The sequence below is a fragment of the Mustela nivalis genome (assembly GCF_964662115.1).
Source record: "Mustela nivalis genome assembly, chromosome: 4".
Classification (NCBI taxonomy): Eukaryota; Metazoa; Chordata; class Mammalia; order Carnivora; family Mustelidae; genus Mustela; species Mustela nivalis.
Genome location: NC_139023.1, coordinates 87,461,727 through 87,484,898, shown reverse-complemented (window position 1 = coordinate 87,484,898; position 23,172 = coordinate 87,461,727). Strand labels below are relative to the sequence as shown.

Here is a 23,172-nt window from a genome sequence, read left to right as displayed (position 1 = left end):
GTCAAGAACAACAACAACAACAACAACAACAAAAAAACCAATATTAGGTAATCACGTTCTGAAACAATCCCAAGGCAAATTCAATTTAGAACTCGTTCCACGAGTTACTTAAGAAAAGCAGCTATTCTGTTTAATCTTTTGCGTGGGGCGGGGGGCAGGGGGGAGGACGCGGTGCCTACAGGAACAGTTCCTTTCAGTAAAATTGTGTTGAGCAACTGGAAAAATCTCAAGAGCTCTACTGGAAAAAGCCATGCCCACTCGTAGTATGGAAATAATACAAGGAAAGATAGGGAAAGGAGAGGAGGGGAGGGGAAGAGAGGAGCAAAAAAGAGAAGGGAGGCGGGGGGAAAGGAAGAGGAGAGCAAAGAAGAAAGGAAATAAAGACGGCAGGCGTGGAAAGAAAGAAAAAGAAAGACACGGAAAAAAACGCGTGCGGCTCACTTGACCGCTAAGAGCTTTTCCTGTTCTGGTTCTAATTTTAGGTTCTTTGGATTTTACACATTCACTCACAAAAAGGGAGTGCACACAAATCCGGCCACGTCACCGGCTGCTGCGCCCCACCGGCTGCTTCGGAGCAGGTTCCGGCGGGCACTGGACGGAAAGAAGCCAGCGACACAGGAAAGGGAGGGAGGGGGACTGGAGGAGAAACAGGAAAGGTGTAGCAGATTTCTCGAAGGCAGATTTCATTTACTCCTAAACTTTGTTGGCTTTCGGACAAATTCTAGAACTCCCTTGACGCAGCTTACAAAGTTGGCAAGTGCGCGCGCGGCGCGGGGGGCGCGCGGTCATACCTGTGCCATGGCGACTGCTCAGGTCAGGAGAAGGTGATGCCAAACTGCAAGACAAGAGAGACACCGCCGCTTTAGCGAGCCGCAGACCGAGCCTCCCCGCGGCTCCCCTCTCCGGACGCAGCCCCCACCCCCGGCTAGACGAGCACTCACCCAAGGGTGAAAGAGGGACCTAAGTGCCCCGAACTTCCCAGGGAGCGGCAGAGCGCGGGGCGCCGGCGGGGAAGGTAGTGTAGGGATGCGAACAGAAGTGGCTCCAGGCAGCTGCGCTCTGCCCACTCCAGGCGACGGAAACACCTCCCGCCCCGCCCCGCCCCTCCCGCAGCCTGCCCCTCCCGCAGCCTGCCCCTCCCGCAGCCGGCCCAGCGAGCCCGGCCCGCCCCTTCCCCGGCCTCAGTGCGCCTGCGCGGGGCGCCTCTAGTCCTGGGTCCCGAAGCCTGGGTGGGGCGGGTTTGCAGCTGCTTTGGAAACCGGAGAAGGCTCGGATCCCGAAGGACCGCTGGGCCTCCTTGTCCTCGCGCAGCGGGAAGGGCGTGGGGACTCTGTCCAGGACTGTGGGTTTTGGGTCGCTGGGGCTTCTCCTCTCACCGTGGCCGCAGGAACGGTGGCCTGGCAGAGCTACTCGGACACAGCGTGGCGTAGCCGACTTTTTGCAAGGCGAGACAGTCACTGCAGCCAAGGACAGTGCATCTTTGACCGTCCTCTGGAAAAGAGAGTGAAGCTTTGAGTGGGTTTCTAAGTAAACAAACAAAAAAAGTGCCAGTGGTTACTTCTTAGAGGGCCCTCCCTGAAATGTATAGAGCCCTTTGTTGCTTATGTAGGAAATTTCAAAACCTCTGTCTGGGTCAGTTCCTATTTTACAAAGGAGCCTAGAACTTTAATAAAACTTAAATTTGAGGTATACTCAAATTTACTCATACTCAAATACACATTAAGCATGAGTATGAAATACGTAAGTATATGAGAGAGGGGGAGACAGAGGCTGAGAGACAGAGACTGACTCTAGGATATTTTATTAGACTGATAGAGAAAAAGCAAAGATAGTGCCCTTCATAGGCCTCCCAAAGTGGGGGAAGAGAGGTACCAGGGCAGGGGCAACAAGGCAAGAGGAGAAGCTTGCAACACTAGACAAGAGCCCATACTCTCAGATGAGAAGAGCAGTGCTGTGGAGATTTCAGGATAAGAGATTAGAATCTAGTCTGCTCTGGGGAATAAAGAAGTCGTCTTGTCAAATTAAATGGAGAACTAATGTGATTCTTGGGATAGAACATTTTCATTTGCTTTCACATGTGAGCCACGTGCTTAATCAAGCCCTGACAAAGTCACAGCAGAGTGGTTGTTTACTGGAAATGAAGGCAAAATCGAAAAGTATGTGGAGCTTGCAACATAGCCTCCCCTTTCAGCTTGCCTTCCCTCTTCTCTGGGAGCTTTCCTCCAGCAGCCCAGCATCGATGTAGGTCATCAGCTCTCCACTACACAGCTCCCCCAGCATTCTTGACATGCCCCTGCACCTGAACACAGCCCTTTCTCTGCATCTCTCCTTGCTTACACTCTGTGCTTTCTATCTGCCTTTCACCAAGAGCAGGCCCTGTAAGCGGCCTAGAGCATTCTTTTTCCATGCATAGCTACCTGAACTCCATGTATTCATTGCCTCTCTTGCTTCCTACTCTCAGAGGAATGAAATGACATCAGATCTAAGAATCTTATTGGTTCTATAGGGAAATGCCCATTATGGGTTAATGACTTGCTCTATGTCCTGCAGCTAAGTACTATACAACTAATGAATGATCAGATCCAGTGTCTTGATATATCCCAGTTAGTATTTCTTTCACTTCCATATACACTGATTTATTCAACCCCTACTCTGGACCAGGCATAGTTCTAGGTGATGGGGAAATAAACAAAGTAGGTCAGAAATTGTGGTGGAGGAGACAGGCAATAAACAAATATCTATTATGTCCTATATGTTCTATATAGTTCTGTTGTGTCCTATTATGTTCTATAAGAAAAATAAAGCAGGGCTACACTATGGGTATACTAGGGTATGGGCAACACTATTTTGCAAAGGTGGTCTGAAGGCATTTCTTGAGGAGAAACCTGAATTGTTACAATTTAATTATATTTGACAACTATTTACTGGGTACCCCAAAACTAAAGTAGGGGACAAACTGTACATCATAAAAGAAATGTAATCAAAATGCAACAGGTTTCAGAGAAGAGACCACTAATATTTTGTCAGGGGATTCTAAAAATTGCTATGACATTTGCATTAGGCTCTAAGGGAGGATATTTTATAAGACAATGAAGAAAAGAAAGGATGGTCCCTGGTTAGGTGAATAGCAAAACCAAAAGGAAAATGCTCTTTTGTGCACGGAATGAAAATAGAAACTGCCACTTGGATGCTGTTTTGAATGGCATATTTAATTGATGGATTTTAACAACAAATATCTATTATCCATTTCCAAAAGTCCCTGATCAGTGTCCAAAAGCCATCCTCAGAGTCTCCACCAGACCCTCCAGTTAACTTGCTCATCCACTGTTGTACAGTTCTTGGGTACAAATAATGATTTCAGCTCTTTTCTGATGAGATAATCAGGTGGCATTCCCACCTAAAATTTTCTTTTCATTGAGGAAATATACCAAATGTCAAATAATTGATTTACAAACTAACTTGTGAAACTCAATTTATGTAAACTCAGGATTTTCCCACTGTCGCTCTTGCCCTCCTTTATTTGGATCATTGAACTAGCCAGTTTATTCTAAATGCGTCACTAGGCTTCTTTGTGTTCAGTTTCTACATCTTCCAACTGTAATATTTTGATTATACATCCACTGACCTGTTTTCCTTAAACATAATGATTGATAGAGAGAGAAAAATGGGTAATAGGCTTTGCATAAGTAAGTACAAGACAAGCTTTCCCTAATTACAGAAGAGTGGGAATCTTTTGTTTTAAAAGACAATAAAATTTTCAACTACTCTAATATTAAATTTGTTTAGGGAGGCCTGAGTGGCTCAGCTGTTTTAAGTGTCGCACTCTTGATTTCGGCTCAGATCATGATCTCAGGGTCGTGAGATCAAACCCTGCATTAAGCTCCATGCTCAGTGCAGAGTCTGCCTGAAATTCTCTCTCTCTCTCTCTCTCCCCCTCTTTCTCTCCCTCTGCCCCTCCCCCGCCTATGCACACATGCGCTCTCTCTCTCAATAAAATCTTTAAAAGAAATAAAGCAAAATTGGTATGTTTAATAAATATAGTTGCTACAAATTGTAATTACTTAAAGAAGAAAGAGAGAAGACAGGAACATGAATTGCAATAAGCAGAGGAAACAAGAGAATGCTTGAGGAGGAAGATAGGGGATAGATACCAAAGGAAAGCAGGAATGCCAGGCCTCTCAGACTAGAGCTGGAAAGAACACATCCACTGAAGTCAGGGAGAACTGGGTTCAAATTCCCACTGTGCTGCACTCTGGGAGTGTGACCCTAGGTTTCCTTATCTAAAGTGGTGGCTAGGATTAAATGAGCTAATTTGTGAAAATGCCTAAGAACATTTTCATTCCTCCATGGTTCTTCCTCCTTCCAAAAACTTTATGATTCTCGGCTCCTATTCTGTTGACTCAGCCCCCACTCTCACAGGGAAAACAAAATTAACCTCCTGTAGTTTCACTGCTCTACGGCAGCAGGCCTGTCTTATCACCAACCAATTCACACCTGGCAGCCCCCAACTTCTGGGAACCAACCTGATGATTCCTGGTACCATTTCCCTTCTACCTCCCCCTCTCCCACATCTAGAGTCTTCCATCAGAGGTGCCTATTGATGTACAGCTAAACTAGACTCTGCTCCAGATGCAGGCCCACACGGTCCCCATCAGATGGTGCCAGGGAAGCCAGAAGCACTACTTGGAATTTGATTCAAGCCACCTACCTGGCCTCAGCTCATCCATCCATGACCTATGGAAGTGAGAAGAGGAGGTGCATCTCTCTGCAGATTTTGCCCTGTTTCTCCCACCACTCCAACATCCCAGCAGTGACATGGGGGATGCCGCCAGCATTCTGGTGGCTCCCTGTCCTTGCGCTTTAGATTTAAAGTGATCATAGCGTCCTTAGGGAAAATAGATCCAAATTGACTTTCAGAACCTTGTCCTGAGCCAACAGTGCTAAATCACTAGAAGATCCTTTAATTTCCCCTTATTGAGATCCATGTGCCTGCCAGAAATTAAAAACAGAGACTTCCTATGAGATGTTTAGCTTTAGATGTCCTTCCACTGTTTTTATTCAAAACACTATTTCTATTTATCCAGTAAAATGTAAATCAATTGCCTTAGCAGGAGACTGGAATGTAGGTCTTAGGTAAATAATTACGTAAAGGAGATTCTCATAGGAATCTTTCAGACAGAATGTTTTAAGCTTGACTGAAATCTTCAGCACTATTAGCAATAACAGACAGTAAAAATACCCAGTCTACTTATAAAAGCACAAGCATCTTGACTCTCTTTTTCTCTTTAACTACTGCATCCCCTGCCCCTAACACGGTACCCTGCACTTAGTTACTGCACATTGAATATTTGGAAAGAATGAGTGAATGGATGAATGAATCCATTGTGTGCTGCGGGGTTTTTGTGTTTAATGATAGTTGCTATTAACTGAAAACCATTGATATTCAGAATGATGAGGAAGATTGAAAAAAGGTTAAAAGGAAACCTTGGAAGATAATTTTGCCAGAGAAATAGATAATATTCTTAGACAAGAATTCTGAATTCCGGAGAGATCTCGTCTCAGGATTGGTGAAGTTTTGTTTTATGACTTTACTAGCATGTGGCCTTGGATGTGATTTGATTTTTCCTAATATGGGGTGGTGGTTAGGATTACATGAGCTCATTTAGTTAATGCCTAAAAATAAACAGGAAGACTGGTTTTAATTTCTCATCCCTCATTCTCCTTCCAAAAAAACTCTCACCACTAAACCCCACCCTCATCTTCCATGCTCATGATTCAGTCCCCACCCATCCCACTCAAAAACCAAAATTAAGTCCCCAAGAATCCTTGCTCCACTGCTGCGGGACGTTCCAATTTCTCACTACTCAACCCCCAGCCCCAACCCACTCCCACTTCAGGGGTACGTCGATGGTCCTCTCGGCATTGGTTTCTTTATCTGGGGGTTTTCTTCAGTCATTCAACAAATTTATTGTGTCAGACCCTAGCATGCTAACTGCATATAAATTATTTTAATTTAAAAAAAAATTTTTTTAAAGATACACAGGATCTGTCCAGTTAGAGCACTCCGTCTGACAGATTAAATGAGGTGACACAGCAGAATTCTGCTAACATTCGGGTAGACATAAGAAGGTAGGAGGTAGGCTTATACAAGGAAACCCTTTGCAGGGTGGATATGTGCCCATCCCAGCAGTCAGTCTAACAGGGATCAAAGCATGTGATGGATGGAACTACAATATTCCTCTTTTTTTCCCCTTTATGCAATCTTTTTACTTGGATGAGATGAGAACATCTGGGGAAGAGTTACTGCGGAGGGATTTTGCCTGAGCAAGGGGAGGGAGAGGACCCACCCTCTGAAGGATGCTGTAATAGTCATCCTCGTGCCCCAGACACTACCATTCTCCTCTAAAATCTTGCGATCTAATTCCCATTCCCTGACTGCTTCTTCCTGTCCTCATTCTCGTACCATTACAGCCGTATCTTCTCTTACTCTTGGACATCATGCAAATCTCTCCTTCTCTTTTCACCCAGCCTACCAATCTTTCCCCTGCTTCCACTGTCTTCTCTGCTCAGCCCCCAGCCCAGCATCCCAGCCAGCCGGTCTTCGTCATTCTGCCCGCTCTTCTCTGTCCAGTCACTGTCGTCACATGACCATGGACCAGACCACACCATCGCCTGCCCCACCTGGGGGTTACTGAGTGTCACTGGACACAACCAATCATATCACAGATTGGCCCTGCAACAAACTTGGGTTATCAGTCTCAGTGGGATCCTCAGCATTTCTTAGCAACCCTTTAATATGTCCTTCCTCGGCTCTTTCTCCACCCCGCAGGATATTGATTTTAGTCTTTCGCTGTTCTCCTTAAGATCCAAGCCTTCCCATTTCTTCCAGCAGATGGTTTTAATTCCTGCTCAACAGGCCTATCACCCTGAATTCTTGTCCTTCTCCTACAAATACATTGTGTCCATACTCATTCTTACTTTTCTTCTTGCTCAGAGGGTGAAAAGATACCCTTCCTCCCTGAGGTATAAAATTCATCCTCTAGGATTATGGTCTTACTCTTACCTAGACTTATTTTTTTTTTTTAAAGATTTTATATATCCGTTTGACAGAGCAAGCAAAATCAGGGAGCAACAGAGGCAGAAGGAGAAGCAGGCAGGGAGCCTGTTCAGCAGGGAGCCTAATGTGGGGCTCAATTCGACCTGAGCCCAAAGCAGACACTTAACCTGACTGAGCCACTCAGGCACCCCTTTACCTATATTTAAATCTTTTCCCTTCACTACCTTCTTCCTCTCAGCCCAAATTAACAAAGCTGTTTAAATCAGGACTCCCTTTGCTGTGAAGTGTGTAAACCTGACGATTCACACACCCATATCCCTGGGGCAAATAATACATTATTATGTTAATTTTTAAAAATTTTTTAAATAAATAAACAAATTTTTTTAAAAAGTTAAAAAAAAATCTGGACTCTCTTAGTTTCAAGTGACAGAAACCCAACTCAAGCTAGCTTAGTTAAAAAGAGGGATTTTTTTTTAAAGATTTTATTTATTATTTATTTGACAGAGAGAGATCACAAGTAGGCAGAGAGGCAGGCAGAGAGAGAGGAGGAAACAGGCTCCCTGCTGAGCAGAGAGCCCAATGCAGGACTCGATCCCAGGACCCTGAGATCATGACCTGAGCCAAAGGCAGCGGCTTAACCCACTGAGCCACCCAGGTGCCCGGGATTTTTTTTTTTTTTTCAAAGATTTTATTTATTTATCAGAGAGAGGGGGGCGGAGAGAGCGAGCACAGGCAGACAGAATGGCAGGCAGAGGCAGAGGGAGAAGCAGGCTCCCTGCCAAGCAAGGAGCCGGACGCGGGACTCGATCCCAGGACGCTGGGATCATGACCCGAGCCGAAGGCAGCTGCTTAACCAACTGAGCCACCCAGGCGTCCCCCAGGATTTATTTTTTAAGGTGCCTGGCAAGATCTTTAACTGTAAAAAATAAGAACCCATCCTAACTATCATGAGCAAAGAATTACTAAAGGATTTTAGGTGCCTTGGCACAATGTCTGGCAAGACTAGGAAATCATCCTTGGGGGCACACAGGCTGGACAATGCCCAAATCACATTGCCAACTTCTCCAGTGAAGAAGCTACCACTGGGAAATGAATGCTGTGCATAAAATAAACTCACCAGAACTTGGCCCCTCTTGCCTCTGAAAGCTTAGATATCTCTGCGCTACTCGGCCAAGATCTCAGAGGGTGGATTCGGTGGAACGTTTGTGTCCTTACCTTGCTGAAGTGGTCACACCACGGTCACACCATGCACACTACTGGAGTGCTGGGCACCATCCACATCTCCTTACAAGCTCTCTGCTCCACTGTGGATGAAGAGCCTGGAACTGCATTCCCCAGAATCCCTTGCTAGAATTTGTCAATGAGAAGCATTTGCCAAGTTGTGGAAAATATCAGAGGTGAGAGTTGCATTCAGAGGCATCGGCCGGACGTGAAATTCCTGGCAAGTTTCTGAAAAGGTCTGGTGAACCAGTGGCTCCCAGTACTCGGCTACAGAACAAGACAGTGGACTTTTGGAGGATCGCAGCAGCTTCCTGACAAGCTCTTGAGAACCCCTACTGTCTTTGGCACTTCAGACTGAGGTATTCAGTGGTGGTGTCCCTGATCCGCCCTGCTGTCTTTCTAGCAGTTGGTGAAGCTTTCATAACTGTATTAAACAGAGTGGCCTTTCTTTCCTTAACTCAACCCAGACAGATTCAACTGAGCTGGAACCTGGGTAAAAACAAGCATGTTACTGCATCAATTCGGCAGTTACAGCAAAATAACATAAAGGAGATGCCATTGGCAAAACACACCAGGAAACATCAGTCTGGGAGATGTCTGGGGTGGAGGTGGCGGGGGTGGGGGTGGCTTCTCAGATGTCTCCAGGCCTCCTGGGAGACACACCTCGGTTCATGGTGATGGCAGTTTGTCTATTTAGGGCGAGGTCCTGGTAGATTGATTGAATCATATCCCTGTGACACCACAGCACGTTATCTTTCCCTTTCACAAACCATGTGGATCGAACCTCTAAGCTTGGCATGATTTCTTTTTTCTGCCACTATCATTATCCACAATTTTCCTATGAGATATGCAGTTGCTCTGCCACTAAACACAATGTTTAGGAGCCAAGGGGGACTGAGTAGGGTGGGCCTGACTGGTAGAACCTAATCTCATGACCTCTCTAACCTCAAGGTGCTTGGGAAGTAAGCTATAGCTTACTTTCTCCTTGTGGCAAGAACACAGCTACCATTACCTCAGGATCACATCCCTCCAGCTCTACAAAAGCTTTCTTTCCCAAGTTCTGCTTGGAAAAATCTGATTGGACCAGCAAGATCACAGACCCTACTCACACCCCCCTCTATAATCACACGACCTCGTGGAGAATTTCCTAGAAGGAGATTATTTTTGTAAATAGGGTTTCTCAGCCATGGCCCTATTTTTTTTAAGTTTCTTTTTTTTTTTTTTTTTTTAGTAATCTCTACAAATAATGTGGCGCTTGAACTCACAACCCCGAGATCAAAACTCATGTGCTTCTCTGACTGAGCCAGCCAGGCGTCCCTCAACCACAGCACTCCTGACATTCTGGCTGGATCATTATCAGCTGTGAGGGGAAGAGAGCTGTCCTGTGCATTGCAGGATGTTTAGCAGCATCTCCAGCCTCTACCCACTATTTGCCAGGAGCACCTCCCATACACACATTGTGACAAACAAAAATATCTCCCAACATTGGCAAATGGCCCCTGTCGGGCACTATTGTTCCCAGTTGAGAACCACCGATAAGGGATTTCTTGCTGAGCCACAGGTCCATGTTCCATTGGTCAAGTCACCCAGCCAGCAGCAGCCTGCCCATCGTCAACTGCACTTCTGAATCACCAAGTGAACTCTAGACTCATTTATCTACTGTCTGCTGCTCATATCTCAACCAAGACATCCCATAGCTAACTCAAAACCAACATGCCCAAACCTAGTTTATTACTTTTCCCCTTAGATTAAATCTTCGTTTCACATTCCGCGCCCTGGTTAAAGATATCAGGGCCAGTCACTCAAGCAGAATCCCAGCAGGACTTCTAGGTCCTTCACTGTCCCTCACCAGTCCCATTCACCATCACAGGTGAGGGGGCAGATGCTCACAACAGCTCTCCTTGTCTTACTTCTATCCACTCCCTCTTCCCACTTGCTATTACAATAGTCTTCTACTGGCCTCTTACTTTCTCCTCTAATTTACTTTCTAAATGCAAATCTGATTGTGTCATCCCATACTGAAAATCAAAAGATTTTTAGCAGATCCAAATTGCTTGTGGAAAATAGTCCGAATTCTTTAGCAATGTGCATAATGACCTTCCTGAACTTTTCCTCCAGCTTTACGCCCACCCTTCTGCTTTCTTGCTAACAAACTACTTAAAAGTTCCTGCTTTTGTATTTGATATCAACCCCCTCCAGCCCCCCCCCACCTGCCTCTACCTTTCCCTACATTCTCTTACTTCAGGGGGTGAACTCCTTTTCTTCCTTTAAGACCCATTGTAAGCATCTTTTCTCTTATTTTTCTTTCTTACCATATGTCCTGATATCTTGACAGCAACTTTGAGAGACCCCGGGTGACTTCTACCCAGCTAACCAGCTCCTAAATTTCTGACCCACAGAAATGGTGAGATTAAAAAATTATTCGCAATTTAAGCCACCGTTTTGGGGTAATTTGTTAGAGAGCAACAGCTGTCTAATTCAGAGTTTTGTTATAGAGGTTGACATGAATGAAATGCTAGATCCAAGGCCCAAGTTTAAGAGGCTCAATCCTTCTAAGTCAAGCTTCACCTTGCTTTTGAATTATACCTATGAATTGTTTTACTTCTCCACTTTCACTTTGTAACACAGAAAGAATAATTGTCTTAAAAAATGTGTTTGGAAGCGCCTGGGTGGCTCAGTGGGTTAAGCCGCTGCTTTCGACTCAGGTCATGATCTCAGGGTCCTGGGATCGAGTCCCGCATCGGGCTCTCTGTTCAGCGGGGAGCCTGTTTCTCTCTCTCTGTCTCTCTCTCTGCCTGTATCTCCATCTACTTGTGCTCTCTCTCTGTCAAATAAATAAATAAAATCTTAAAAAAAAAAATGTGTTTGGGTGGGGGCACCTGGGTGGCTCAGTCAGCTAAGTATTCAACTCTTGATTTCAGCTTAGGTCGGAATCTCAAGGTTGTGAGATCCAGCTCCTCCTGTGGCAAGCACTGGGCATGGAGCCTGCTTAAGATTCTCCCTTTCCCTCTCCTTCTGCCCCTCCTGCCTCTAAAAAATATGTTTGAGTGAATTAGCTGCTCAGTATTCGTACATTAACACGCAAAGGGAGAATTCAAAATTCTATTATTATTTAATATGGCTTTAAAGATTCAGAATGGGAACTGAGGGACCATCAAGACATATTTTCCTTTACATTCAAATTTCTATCTTTCAAAGAAAGAGTCTACAGAATAGGGACAGAGAATCTAATTCCAATTTTCTAGATAATCAGTTAGGAATGTAATTCTGACTTCATTAAAAAAAAAATTCTCCACCATAAAAAAAAAGTTCTAAACCTTTTTAAACAATTTTACTTATTTTAAAATTCAGTGTGTAGAAACAACTAAAATGGTCATCAAAGTGAGAATAGATAAACAAATGGAATATTCATGTAATGGAATGGTATTCAGCAATAGAAAAGAATACAACAGCATGGAATAATCTCAAAAACATGTTGAACAAAAGAAATGACACAAAAAGAGACATTCTATCTGAGTTCACGTACATGAAGTTCAGGAACATGAAAACTACACTATAGCGATAGAAATCAAGTGCAGAGTGCCTGGGTGGCTTGCTTGGCTAAGCAACTGCCTTCAGCTCAGGTCATGATCCTGCAGTCCTGGCGTCGAGTCCCGGATCAGGCCGCCCTGCTCAGTGGGGAGCCTGCTTCTCCCTCTCCTCCCTGCTCCGGCCCTCTCTCACTATTCCTGTCTTGCTTTTTCCAATAAATAAATAAAACCTGAAAAAATAATAAAGAGTGGGGGTTTTACTCTCTTAAAAAAAAAAAAAAGAAAGAAATCAAGAGCAGTTCTCGACTAAAAAAGGAACAGGAGAACTTTCTAGGAGTGATGGAAATGTTCTTTGTCTTGATTTGGGTGACCACTACATGGACGTATATGTTATCAAAACTCATGATATAGGATTTGCTTATGTTCATTTCACTGTATGTAAATTTTGCCTCATTCTAAAAAAGACAGCATTAAAAAATAGCACATATTACCAAAATCTAATCATGTTTCCCCATTAGGATAACCTCTTTTAGAAGGTGTACACAGGGGATTCAGAACACCTTCACATCACACAGTGAAAGGAAGTAAATATTCCCAAATATTTCTAAAAACTACCTTTGAGGAAAATAAACCTCAGCCACAAGGGCCATGATAAACACCCGCTGATTCTTTGCACAAGCCCTTTCCTCTCTCAAGCTAGACTTGGGTAGGAAAGCATTCACTTCTCCTGCATGTGAGACTGCCCTGTTCAGTGCACACACCGCAGACACAGGAAGGAGACCCTGCACACAGCAGAAAGGGACAGGGAACAGAGCCCAGCAAACAAGTCAGTCGCCGGCAGTGGGCAGGAGTGGGGCGCTCCGTGCCTGACTCAGCGTCCAGGAATCTCACACGTGTGAGAAGGAGGGGTTCTGGCACAGAAGGGAGACTAAAAGGGAAAAAACATACTGACAAAGCTTTCACAGTTGTGAACTGGGGCCGCAGAAGGGCCCATGGGAGCTGCCACTGGAACCGAAAGGAGCATTTGACACACTTGGCCCAGACCTGAGAAGACCAGGGGCATGCATGCCACAAAAGGGGAAAGCAATCAGGAACAAATGCACCATGTACCCATCAGCGAAGGGGAAGGCAGGAAAGGTAAAAACGGTAGGCTAGGTGAGGCAGAAGGCATCATTGCAGGGTGGGGGTGCTGCATGGGGGGTGCAATTTTGTATAGAATTCTAGCCTCTACCAATTATATACAGACCCCAGATTCCTCCCCTGTTCTCCCAGTATCCACTTTTGCCTTGCTGCTCAATAAGATTCACCCTTACCTGGGGATGAGAGTCAGACTCAGGGAACATGGTTTGTAGGGTCTTTGCTATTTTTCCCCAACACACGTATCACAAATGCCCCCCCCCCACTTTCTTAGGGAAATACAGCTCTACCTGCAGCCCCCCACCTCCAGCGTGCCAGTGCTTCCCTAAGGTGATAGCTCCCCTGTCTTTGCTTTGGGAAGTCTTTCCTAACCAATGTCCCTAGTCTGGGTTAGGTGCTTTTACTCTGGGCTCCCTAGCATCAAGGACCTTCTTCCGCTATGGTAAAGCCTGGCCTTTGTGCATTGCGGCTGCGTGTTGGTTTTCTTTTCAATTGTAAACTATCTCAAACTCTGGAGAAGTTTAAAATGATACATTGTTACTGACTAAAACCTTGTTACAGGAGTATCTGGGCGGCTCAGTCAGTTAAGCCTCTGCCTTCTGTTTGGGTCATGATCCCAGGGTCCGGGGGTTGAGCCCCACCTTCTTCTCTCTGCTCAAGGGGGAGTCTGCTTCTAACTCTCTTTCTGTGTGCCGTTCCCCTTGCTTGTGCTCTCTTTTTCTCTCCCTGCCAAATAAATAAGTAAAATCTTAAAAAACAAAATAAAATAAAAGCTTGGTACAATTAATACCTTATTAATTATACATATTTTAAATAAATAAAATGTTACACAGAATAGTACTACCACCGCTATTCCCTGCTTATATATCTTAGTTACTTATGTTTTTCTTTAAAGATTTTATTTATTTATTAGAGAGAGAGAGAGAGCGCGTGCGCGCACTGGCGCGCATGTGGGGGAGGGGCTGAGGAGGGGAGCCCCTAGTGAAGCCCAATCCCAGAACCCCGGGATCATGACCCTAGCCAAAAGCAGAAGCTTAACCAACTGAACCATCCAGGCACGCCAGTTATTTATGTTTTTAACCAAAAACAATAGATAGCATTTTTAGTATTTCTTGGTGTATTTCAAATTTAATATTACTAGTAAAGTACTACACATACTCTATTCTTTCACAATACCTTGTGTTTTGATATCATATTCATGAAGAAATTAAAACATCATAGAACAAATCATAGAAGAAAAACTAACCCATTTCACTGCATTAAAATTAAAAACTCTGAACAATAAAATATTATGTAAATGAAGTTAAAATGTAAGCTGCTAACTGTAATTTCTTCTTTTAAAAATAATTATTGTTTTAAAGATATTTGTGCTCATAATTCTGTAAGTCGTTTTTTAATATGCTTAAAATTTAAGTCTCTTCCCTTACTTGCTCCCACTATTAAGTTCCATTCTTCCAAAGTATATTTTCTCAACTCTCTAAACTTTTTTTTTTTGCCTCCGTGCTTTTTAAACATGTACTTTTTTTAAGATAGTACCTAATGACTCCATACCATCAAAGACAACAATTTATGAGCTTTCTTCACACACACACTCTCTTGATCCTCTTTCTCCACCATCTCAATGGGTAGAACTTCTGGGTGGAGCAATATTCAGTGCTCACATTGGCATTATTATGGAAATATAATTCATAGAAGAGCCATGTTAATGTCCCAATTTCATTCTCTTTCATCTATAACTTTTTGTTTTCCCTATTGTCTCCACTACCCTCATTGGTTTCATTGCCTTTGTACATTTATTGAGCTCTAAACTCTCCCCCAAAAGAAGAATTTCTTTAATATTAATATATTCAAATTTATCAGGAAATACACACATGTATGTAAGTTGGTATGTATGTGTTTTCCCCTGGATGTATTTTCTAGACCACCCTTCTGAAGCACGCTCTCCTTCCTATCTGGTCCATTCATTCCATGTCTGCTGCCCGAGACTTCTCCTCACTGTTTCCTAGACATAGGATGACCAACTCATCCCCATTCATCAGGGACCAGCCCAGTTTTAAAGCTGAAGGTCCCACATCTGGCACCCACCTCCCTCCCACCCCACCCCACCCCCAGGCCCAGACAAATTGAAACAATTGGTCTACCTACCTGGACATCCCTTTGTCTCATTCCTGGTTCAGGTCTTGTTTCCTGGATCCTATGTCTTCATGGTTTCTTTCCTTATTTTGCACAACCCATTCTCCAGTGTTTTCCTGAAAAGGGTGTGAATGTTTCTTCTTAATTTAAATTCAATTTAAGTAATATATACTGCATTATTAGTTTCAGAGGTAGAACTTAACAAGTCATGAGTTGCAAATAACACCCAGTGCTCATTATGTCAAGTGCCCTCCTTAATGTCCATCACCCAGTTACCCCATCCTCCCACACAACTCCCCTCCAGCAACCCTCAGTTTGTTTTCTATAGTTAAGAGACTCTTATGGTTTGTCTCCTTCTCTGTTTTCATCTTATTTTTTCTTTATTTTTCCCTTCCCTTAAGTTCATCTGTTGTGTTTCTTAAATTCCATATATCAGTGAAATCACATGGTATTTGTCTTTCTCTGACTGACTTGTTTCATTTAGCATAATACCCTCTAGTTCCATCCACATCATTGCAAATGGCAAGATTTCATTGTTTTGATGGCTGAGTAATATTCCATTATATATATATATATACACACACACACATATATATACACACACATATATATGTGTATATATATAATATGTATATATAATATGTATATATATGTTATACATACACACATATATATGTGTGTGTATATATATAATGGAATAAAGAATGGAATATATATATATTGGAATATATATATAATATACATAATGGAATAAATATATAATATATGTTTATTGGAATATATATATAATGGAATATATATATATATGAAATATATATATTGGAATATATATATCCAATATATATATATATAAAATGGAATAAATAAATAAAGAAGAGTGTGTGTGCGTATATATATATACGCACACACACTCTTCTTTATCCATTCATATGTTGATGGACATCTGGGCTCTTTCCATATTTTGGCTATTGTGGACATTGCTGCTATAAAGATTGGGGTGCATGTGCCCCTTCAAATCACTATGTTTTTACCCTTTGGATAAAGATCTAGTAGTATAATTGCTGCATCATAGGGTAGTTCTATTTTCAACTTTTTGAGAAACCTCTATAGTGTTTTCTACAGTGGCTGCACCAATCTACATTCCTACCAGCAATGCAAGATGGCTCCCCTTTCTCCACATCCTTGCCAACATCTGTCATTTCCTGACTTGTTAATTTTAGCCATTCTGACTGGTGTGAGGTGATATCTCATTGTGGTGTTGATTTGTATTTCCCTGATGCCAAGTGATGCTGAGCATTTTTTTTGTTTGTTTTTTGTTTTTTTGTTTTGTTTTGTTTTTTAATGCATCTGTTAGCCATTTGTATGTCTTTCGAGAAATGTCTGTTCATACCTTCTGCCCCATTTCTTGACTGGATTTTTTGTTCATTTGGGTGTTGAGTTTCATAAGTTCTTTATAGATTTCAGATATAGCACTTTATCTGACAAGTCATTTGTAAATATCTTAAGGAAGTAAAAAGTCTTAAAACTTGCATGATTATTCCACCAACTTTTAGCTTTCTATGGAGTAAGTGAGAATCTGGTGCTTTTCTGATTCTGGATCTTTTGTATGTTTTCAATCTCTGAGAATTTATAGGATCTTTTCTTTATCTCCAAAGTCCTGAAATGTAACATTGGCATGCCTTAGTGTGATATTTTTTTTTTGTCGTTGTATGCATTATGCAAGGCAAAAGTGTGCTCTCTCAACCTACAAACTCATATCATCTATCAAGTAATCTTCTTGATTATTTCTTCAGAAGTATCCTACCCTAATCTTTTTGTAGCCTCTCTTCCTAGAACCCCTATTTATTAGAGTGTTGGGACTCCTGACCCTAATCTTGTCCTTTCCTCTTCCATTTTCCATTTCTTTATTTTTGATTGACTTTCTAGAAGACTGTCTCAAATTCATCTTCCAAACTGCCTTCCAAAAATTTCAATTTAACTTCAAAGAGCAATTTTTTGTTCTGTGGATAGTTCCATTCTATGGCCTTTTCTCACTGTCATCCAGATGCTCTATCTCTTCCTACCATGTGGGGAGATGAATTATAAAGTTTGTTTGTTTTTGAAGTTTTCTTCTGCTTCATGCATAATTTCTTCAGATATTTGTTTGATTTGATTCTCTCTGACGTGCCACAGGCTTTCCTTAATTGCCTGGTAATCCTTGGTTGTCTGTTCATATTTAAAAATAAAGGAAGACAAGAACTTGACTGGAGCAGTCAGGTACACATTCCTACAGGGTGCTCTGGCTAGGTTAATTGATTTTGTTTGTGTCTTTGTTTTTGTATTTAATGAGCTTCCCCTAGCGGACTCAACCACATTCTCACCTGGAAAGTAGAAGTTTGGCTGACAATTCATTACTCTCACAGACCTGCTACTAACCCTCCCACTCTCAGCACCACCTCCACGCCTCTTCTGATATTTCTAAATCTTTCTGTGCTTCTGTAGCTCTCAGCCTTCTCAGCTTTCCTTACTGCCAGCTTTGGTTTTCATTGTTAATTTAGTTTGCCACTGAAAGCCATGTGCTTTCTAGTTTCCAATATACCACTGCCGCCATATCTTCTACTGATAGGTATTTCTCTCTCTCCTCTTTTTTCTTTGCCTTTATAGGTCTGTGCCAAACAAACAGACAAACAAACAACAACAACAATAACAAAAACCTTATGCTGTCACTTTTATGCAATTTGGGGGAAAAGGGAGAGCAAATGCGTGTTTACTTTGCCATATTTCACCTGAAGTCTTGAGCGTGTCTGTCTCATCTTTGTGGGTTCTGTGGTGGCCCTGGAGGCAGCCCAGCTGAGGACTGGATCTCTTCATCATTACAGTCTAGTGTCTAGCATTATCCATCAGAAGCTCAATAAGTAAGAGTTTATTGAATGAGTGTAACACAGTAATTTTTTTTTGAAACATTAACCAATGTTTTGCTTTGTTTTCTCACCAGTATTTCATTTTCCCCTTTCCAGGTAGACTACTGTGTTGTCATGATTTCAGGGAATGCAGGGGACCACAGAAAACAAACTGTTGCTAGATTTTGAGTTTCAAAAATTTCAGTATTTGGGAAAATTGAAAGGACTCATACTATAGACAAAAATATTGGGGCAACAGATTGTGAAGCATCCCTCTACCTTGACCCTGGAACTGGAAGACTGATCCAACAGAGAGTCAGAGCTGAGCTCCTGGGAGGCAGCCAGCTTTATAGAAAAAAATGGGTAGTGTGTCTAGATAGTCAGGATAATCTCATAATCAGGAGCACTGGAAAGTGTCTTGCACATTCAAGAATGAAAACAAGGTGAGTGGAGAAAGCCAGTAGATCTAAAGGGGCCTTATAAATAAGAGTGAAGGTTAAGAAACACCAGACTGGACCATGGAATGGAGAGGCAGGATGATGTTTGTGTCACTGGATACATCATGGACAGATGACACTGAACATCACATCCCTTTGTCACAATGCAAGTCCCTTGGTACTTAAATACCATCCTAGGGAAATCCACAAAGGAACTGAGACTACGTTTCTGCCACCCAAGTAGAATGGGAGCCCAAGATCAAAATTAAGTTGACTTACAAAAAAAAATAAATAATAACATTTCCACAATATTTCTACTGGCTAGTTAAAATTCAAATATACTAAACAAATATGGGGATGATGATCACCAGATTATTCACTGGAAAATTCACTTAAAAAGTCACAAGTATTTATACATGAGATGCTCAAATATGTTAAAGTAACACCATGCTGAATTAAAGCACAGATTTACTTGCAAATGACAAATCATCCATAAGATCAACCATGTGGTTTGTAGACTGGGTCGATGACTTCGCTAAACTGTTTATATTGTTATTAATCTTAATGGAATCACTAAGGAATACAGAAACATCTAGCATATGTTAGAACGTATGAAACATATGTTAGGATGGCCCCCTTCAGCCGAGACGAAGGCCAGCGCTCTCTCCAAGAATGGCTACAACAGCTGCCTAAAGTACACCAAACAGTATCTGCTTTAAGGCACTGAAGAACTCCTGGGGAAACTTGGCCTTGAGCAACGAGATTACAGAGAAGGAAGAAACTTGGAGAGGAGAATTGGCATTCTGCAATTGATTTTTTCCTCTGGGAAAACAGCATTTGGCTACTCTGAGCACTGGGCATGAGGCCAAAGATCAGGCCACGGATGCAGGCAGGAGGGGCCGAGAAGGCAACAGAATTTTTGGCAATTTGGGGATTTGGAGAGAAAAACTGGAATCTTATGAGTCTGGGATGCCAGTGAGAAGGGTGGGTGGAACATCGAGCCTGACACTTGACCTGTTTTCCCAGATTCCAATGCTGCCTGAGTAGGATATTAAGAAACTAAGCAGAACGCCTGTAAAAGGACAGCTGAGCCCCAAAGGACTCACCAGGAGGAAAAGTTCACAGTGGGTACCCTGGTCCTCAGGTGCAATTTTAGGAGGGTGTTTTGCTATAACAAAAATATTACACATGATTTCTCATGGTTCCAGAGCCTGGGAAGTCCAAGATCAAGGCATTGACAAATTCAGTGTCTGGTGAGAGCTGACTTACTGATTCATAGACAATCCTCTTCTCACTGTGTCTTCACATGGTGGGAGAGCTGAGTGAGCTCTCCAGGGTCTCTTCTCTAAGGCCACCACTCCCAGTCACGAGGGCTCTGCCCTCAGGACCTAATGACCTTCCAAAGCCCCACCTCATAGCACCATCTTGTTAGAGGTGAAAACTTCAACATACGAATTTGGGGGAGATAGAAACATTCAGTCCATAGCAGAGGCTTCTTTTCTAGAAATAGGGATAGATCAGAGATGGAAAAGAACCTCACAAAAACTATAATGCACTCTGTGACATTCTGGAAAACACAAAACCGCAAGGACAAAGATAGGATCTGTAGCTGCCAGGCGTTTGGGCTTGGAGGCAGGAATAGATGAACCACAGAGGATTTTTAAGGCAATGAAACTATTCTTTATGATACTATGATGGTGGATCCCTGTCATATACATTTGTGAAACCCCAGAAATGGGTTCACTCACCTAGGGTGAACTATAATGTAAACTACAGACTCTGAGTATAACCATGCATCAATGTAGAGTCATCCTTGGTCAAAAAAGAAATATAGGTTCCTGGCATAGGCTGTTGATAGTGGGGGAGGCTATGCATGTGTAGAGGCGAGGGCATACAGGAACTCTGCGCTTTCTGCTCGACTTTTCTGTGAACTTAACACTGCTCCAAAAAAATAAAGCTAAACAAAAAACCAAAAACCCTATAACATAACCTGCAGTCAGGTCTATCTTTGATTGGATTAAAGTGGCCAGCTCCCGAGCGGAGGAACGGGTAAAGCCTCTCTGGAGAAAGATTTCACCCATAAGCCTCTACAGTATTTAAAATACAATGTCTGGTCAATTCAGGAGACATTTAGCAGACATTCTAGGCGACGGAAACAATTACTAAAAACCATAGAAAAATAGAAATAGACATATTAATCTGGATATTTTAGTTATCAAAAACATTTAAAATAAGTATGATGAGTGTACTTGGGGAAAACAGATGAAAAGAATGTGTATTATTGGCTCAAATATACCTACGAACTGTGGAGTACAACATAGATAAAAAAAACTAGTAATGATAGTATCTCACATTTATTGAATGCTAATTTTGTGCCACGCATTGTTCTAAGTGATTCTTTAATTTCTCGCAACAATCCTGTGAAATAAATATTGTACTATTATTGCCCCCACTTTACAAATGAGGAAACCAAGGTGCAAGATGGTTAAGTAAATGCTAGTGCTCACATAACAAATCAATGGCTGAATTAGAATTTGATCTCAGGTAGTCCAATCCAGGAGCCCTTGCTTTGAGTCACAATGCTATCTTGATCCACCTTCTCCAGCTGTAACAGCCATAGATGATCATGTTTTGGTTAAAGAGATGCAGGGCCCTGGGGTGCCTAGCTGGCTCAGTCATTAAGCTTCTGCCTTTGGCTCAGCTCCCACATCAGGTTCACTGCTCAGCAGGAAGCCTGCTTCTTCCTATCCCACTCCACCTCCTATTCCCTCTTTCGCTGTCTCTCTCTCTCTCTCTGCCAAACAAATAAATCAAATCTTCAAAAGAGAGAGAAAGAGAGAGAGAGAAGTAGGACACTGACAGTTCAAATTATTTAGGTCACCAAAATGTTTTCTGTTTTCTCATGGCCTCAAACCATGAGAATGTGAGCAGTCCAGGCTAGCCAAAATTGCACAGAGATGTATTCTTGAAGCCATGCTCCCAATAGTGCTTGTCTGTGAGTGCTAGAAACTCAGAAGAAATGTGTCTAATTTTAGGAAGATAAAAAATAGAAAATAAAAAAAGTATGTGAAATTTGTTCTAAAAGAGTCCTCAATATCAACCATCCCCTAAATTACTTTTGTACACTTTTGCCTGGACACACTTTAATTATTATAATTGCCACCTATGAATTCTTAGCTGCAGAACTACAGTTAATTCATTTATCCCACCTGTGGGTAGATAATTTGGACTGAAAATTCCACCACATACATAGGTCTCTTCTTTTTCTAGCAGTACTCGCTGAATAAACCAAGTCTCCATTCTTCAGTACACACTGTTCTTGTTAACAGATGAGATGGTTTACTACCTTACCAGGTAAACATTCAAGAAATGTACTTGAAAGGGCAGTGGACTCCTCACCATAAAATCCGTCCCTCTCTCCTGCACTTCTTTTCCCAACAATGCATTTTCACCACCAGAAAAATTTACCATTTGATTTTAATTTTTCCAAGTCTCTTCTAAACAGATAAATCAAACCTTTGTCATCATTTTTACCTTAGTATGAATTAATGAATGACTCAATCTCATGGACAGCCAGCTGGGATCAGGGACATGGGAAGTTGGTGTTTTGACTGGGATGAAGTGAGTGCAAGTCATGACGGTTTTTCTTTTTTTTCTTTTTTTTCTTTAAAGATTTTATTTATTTATTTGACAGACAGAGATCACAGGTAGGCAGAGAGGCAAGCAGAGAGGAGGAAGCAGGCTCCCTGCTGAGCAGAGGGCCTGATGCGGGGCTCCATCCCAGGACCCTGGGATCATGACCTGAGCTGAAGGCAGAGGCTTTAACCCACTGAGCCACCCAGGCGCCCCATGATTTTTGAACATAAATTACAGCTCTACTATTTGTCTTAATCACCGCAAAATGAAGACAGTCATTAAGCTACCTCTTAGAATTGTTGTGAAGATTGCATGAGAGTAATAAACATAAATATGCTTTAGGATAGGATGAGGCACACAGTAGATGCCTAATAAATGATGGCTTTTATAATTATTAATGATTACTATGGCAATAATGGAAAAATTAAAAGGAATCAAATATACCTTAAAAGATGGCAAGACAGTTACGGCAGTAGATCTGAATAAAGTTTAATGAAAGAGTTAAATGAAGCCCTCAACTCACAGAGCAAATTTTCACTGTCCAACATCATTTTTGCTGCTTTGGATGATGTATGAAAGAGTAGGATGCATCTTGCAATCTCATTGTTTAGCACACAAACCTAAATATTTGTAGATTTATAAATCCATTTAATCATTTAAGAAATCTTGTGGAATCAAAATGTCAAGTTTAGGGTTAAATTATTTTCTTTCCATTTATCTAGTAATCCATGATCTCTTCATAGGTCTATTTATTTACTTATGAACAAAGCAATCCCCTGACATCATGCCCACCCACATAGGGTTAGGTGCACTCTTGTTTTTCTCATAGGCAAATTATCTGCCTGACTTATTATCGGCAGCATATTTCTGTTGAGCTATTTTTTTTCCCTAATAACAACAATAGATTACATATAAAACTCCAATACTTTCTCACTGAGTTCCATTTGTGACCAGAAAAAAAGCCCCTCCAAGGCTGTTCAAAGATTATAGAAATGCAGTTGGCTACAGATCCAAAATAAGCCAGTTGTCTCCCAGGGTGCAAGAATTCAGGAATTACCTCATTAGTGCCATGTTCTTACCAACCTGGCTTCTCAGAACGATTACACCTGGGCTAGTTTTCTGGTTAGCTTTGTGGGTGATGC

At 42.1% G+C, this 23,172-nt stretch overlaps 2 protein-coding genes across 4 annotated transcripts in view; both read right to left on the bottom strand.

Annotated features, from left to right (window-relative positions):
• ANXA5 (annexin A5) overlaps positions 1–1,111 on the bottom strand; it is a 29,857-nt gene extending 28,746 nt beyond the window's left edge. For 2 of the 3 annotated variants that reach the window (XR_014311170.1, XM_082728742.1), the window contains exons 1-2: positions 942–1,105; positions 792–835 (exon numbers count right to left, since the gene is read on the bottom strand). Coding sequence is in view for 2 of the 3 variants with exons in the window: in XM_082728742.1 (XP_082584868.1) it covers positions 792–800 (9 nt within the window). In the remaining variant the exon portion in view is untranslated. Of the gene's footprint in view, positions 1–791; positions 836–941 lie in introns of all 3 variants that reach the window. The other variant, XM_082728743.1, reaches the window with a different exon arrangement.
• LOC309863115 (uncharacterized protein) lies at positions 961–23,172 on the bottom strand (the record flags this gene model as incomplete). The annotated part of the gene is made up of 3 exons (XM_082727592.1): positions 23,114–23,172; positions 15,091–15,194; positions 961–1,491 (listed from the first exon to the last, which is right to left on the bottom strand). Exons 2-3 carry the CDS (start codon positions 15,109–15,111, stop codon positions 961–963), a joined length of 552 nt encoding a protein of 183 aa, XP_082583718.1. The 5' UTR covers positions 15,112–15,194; positions 23,114–23,172.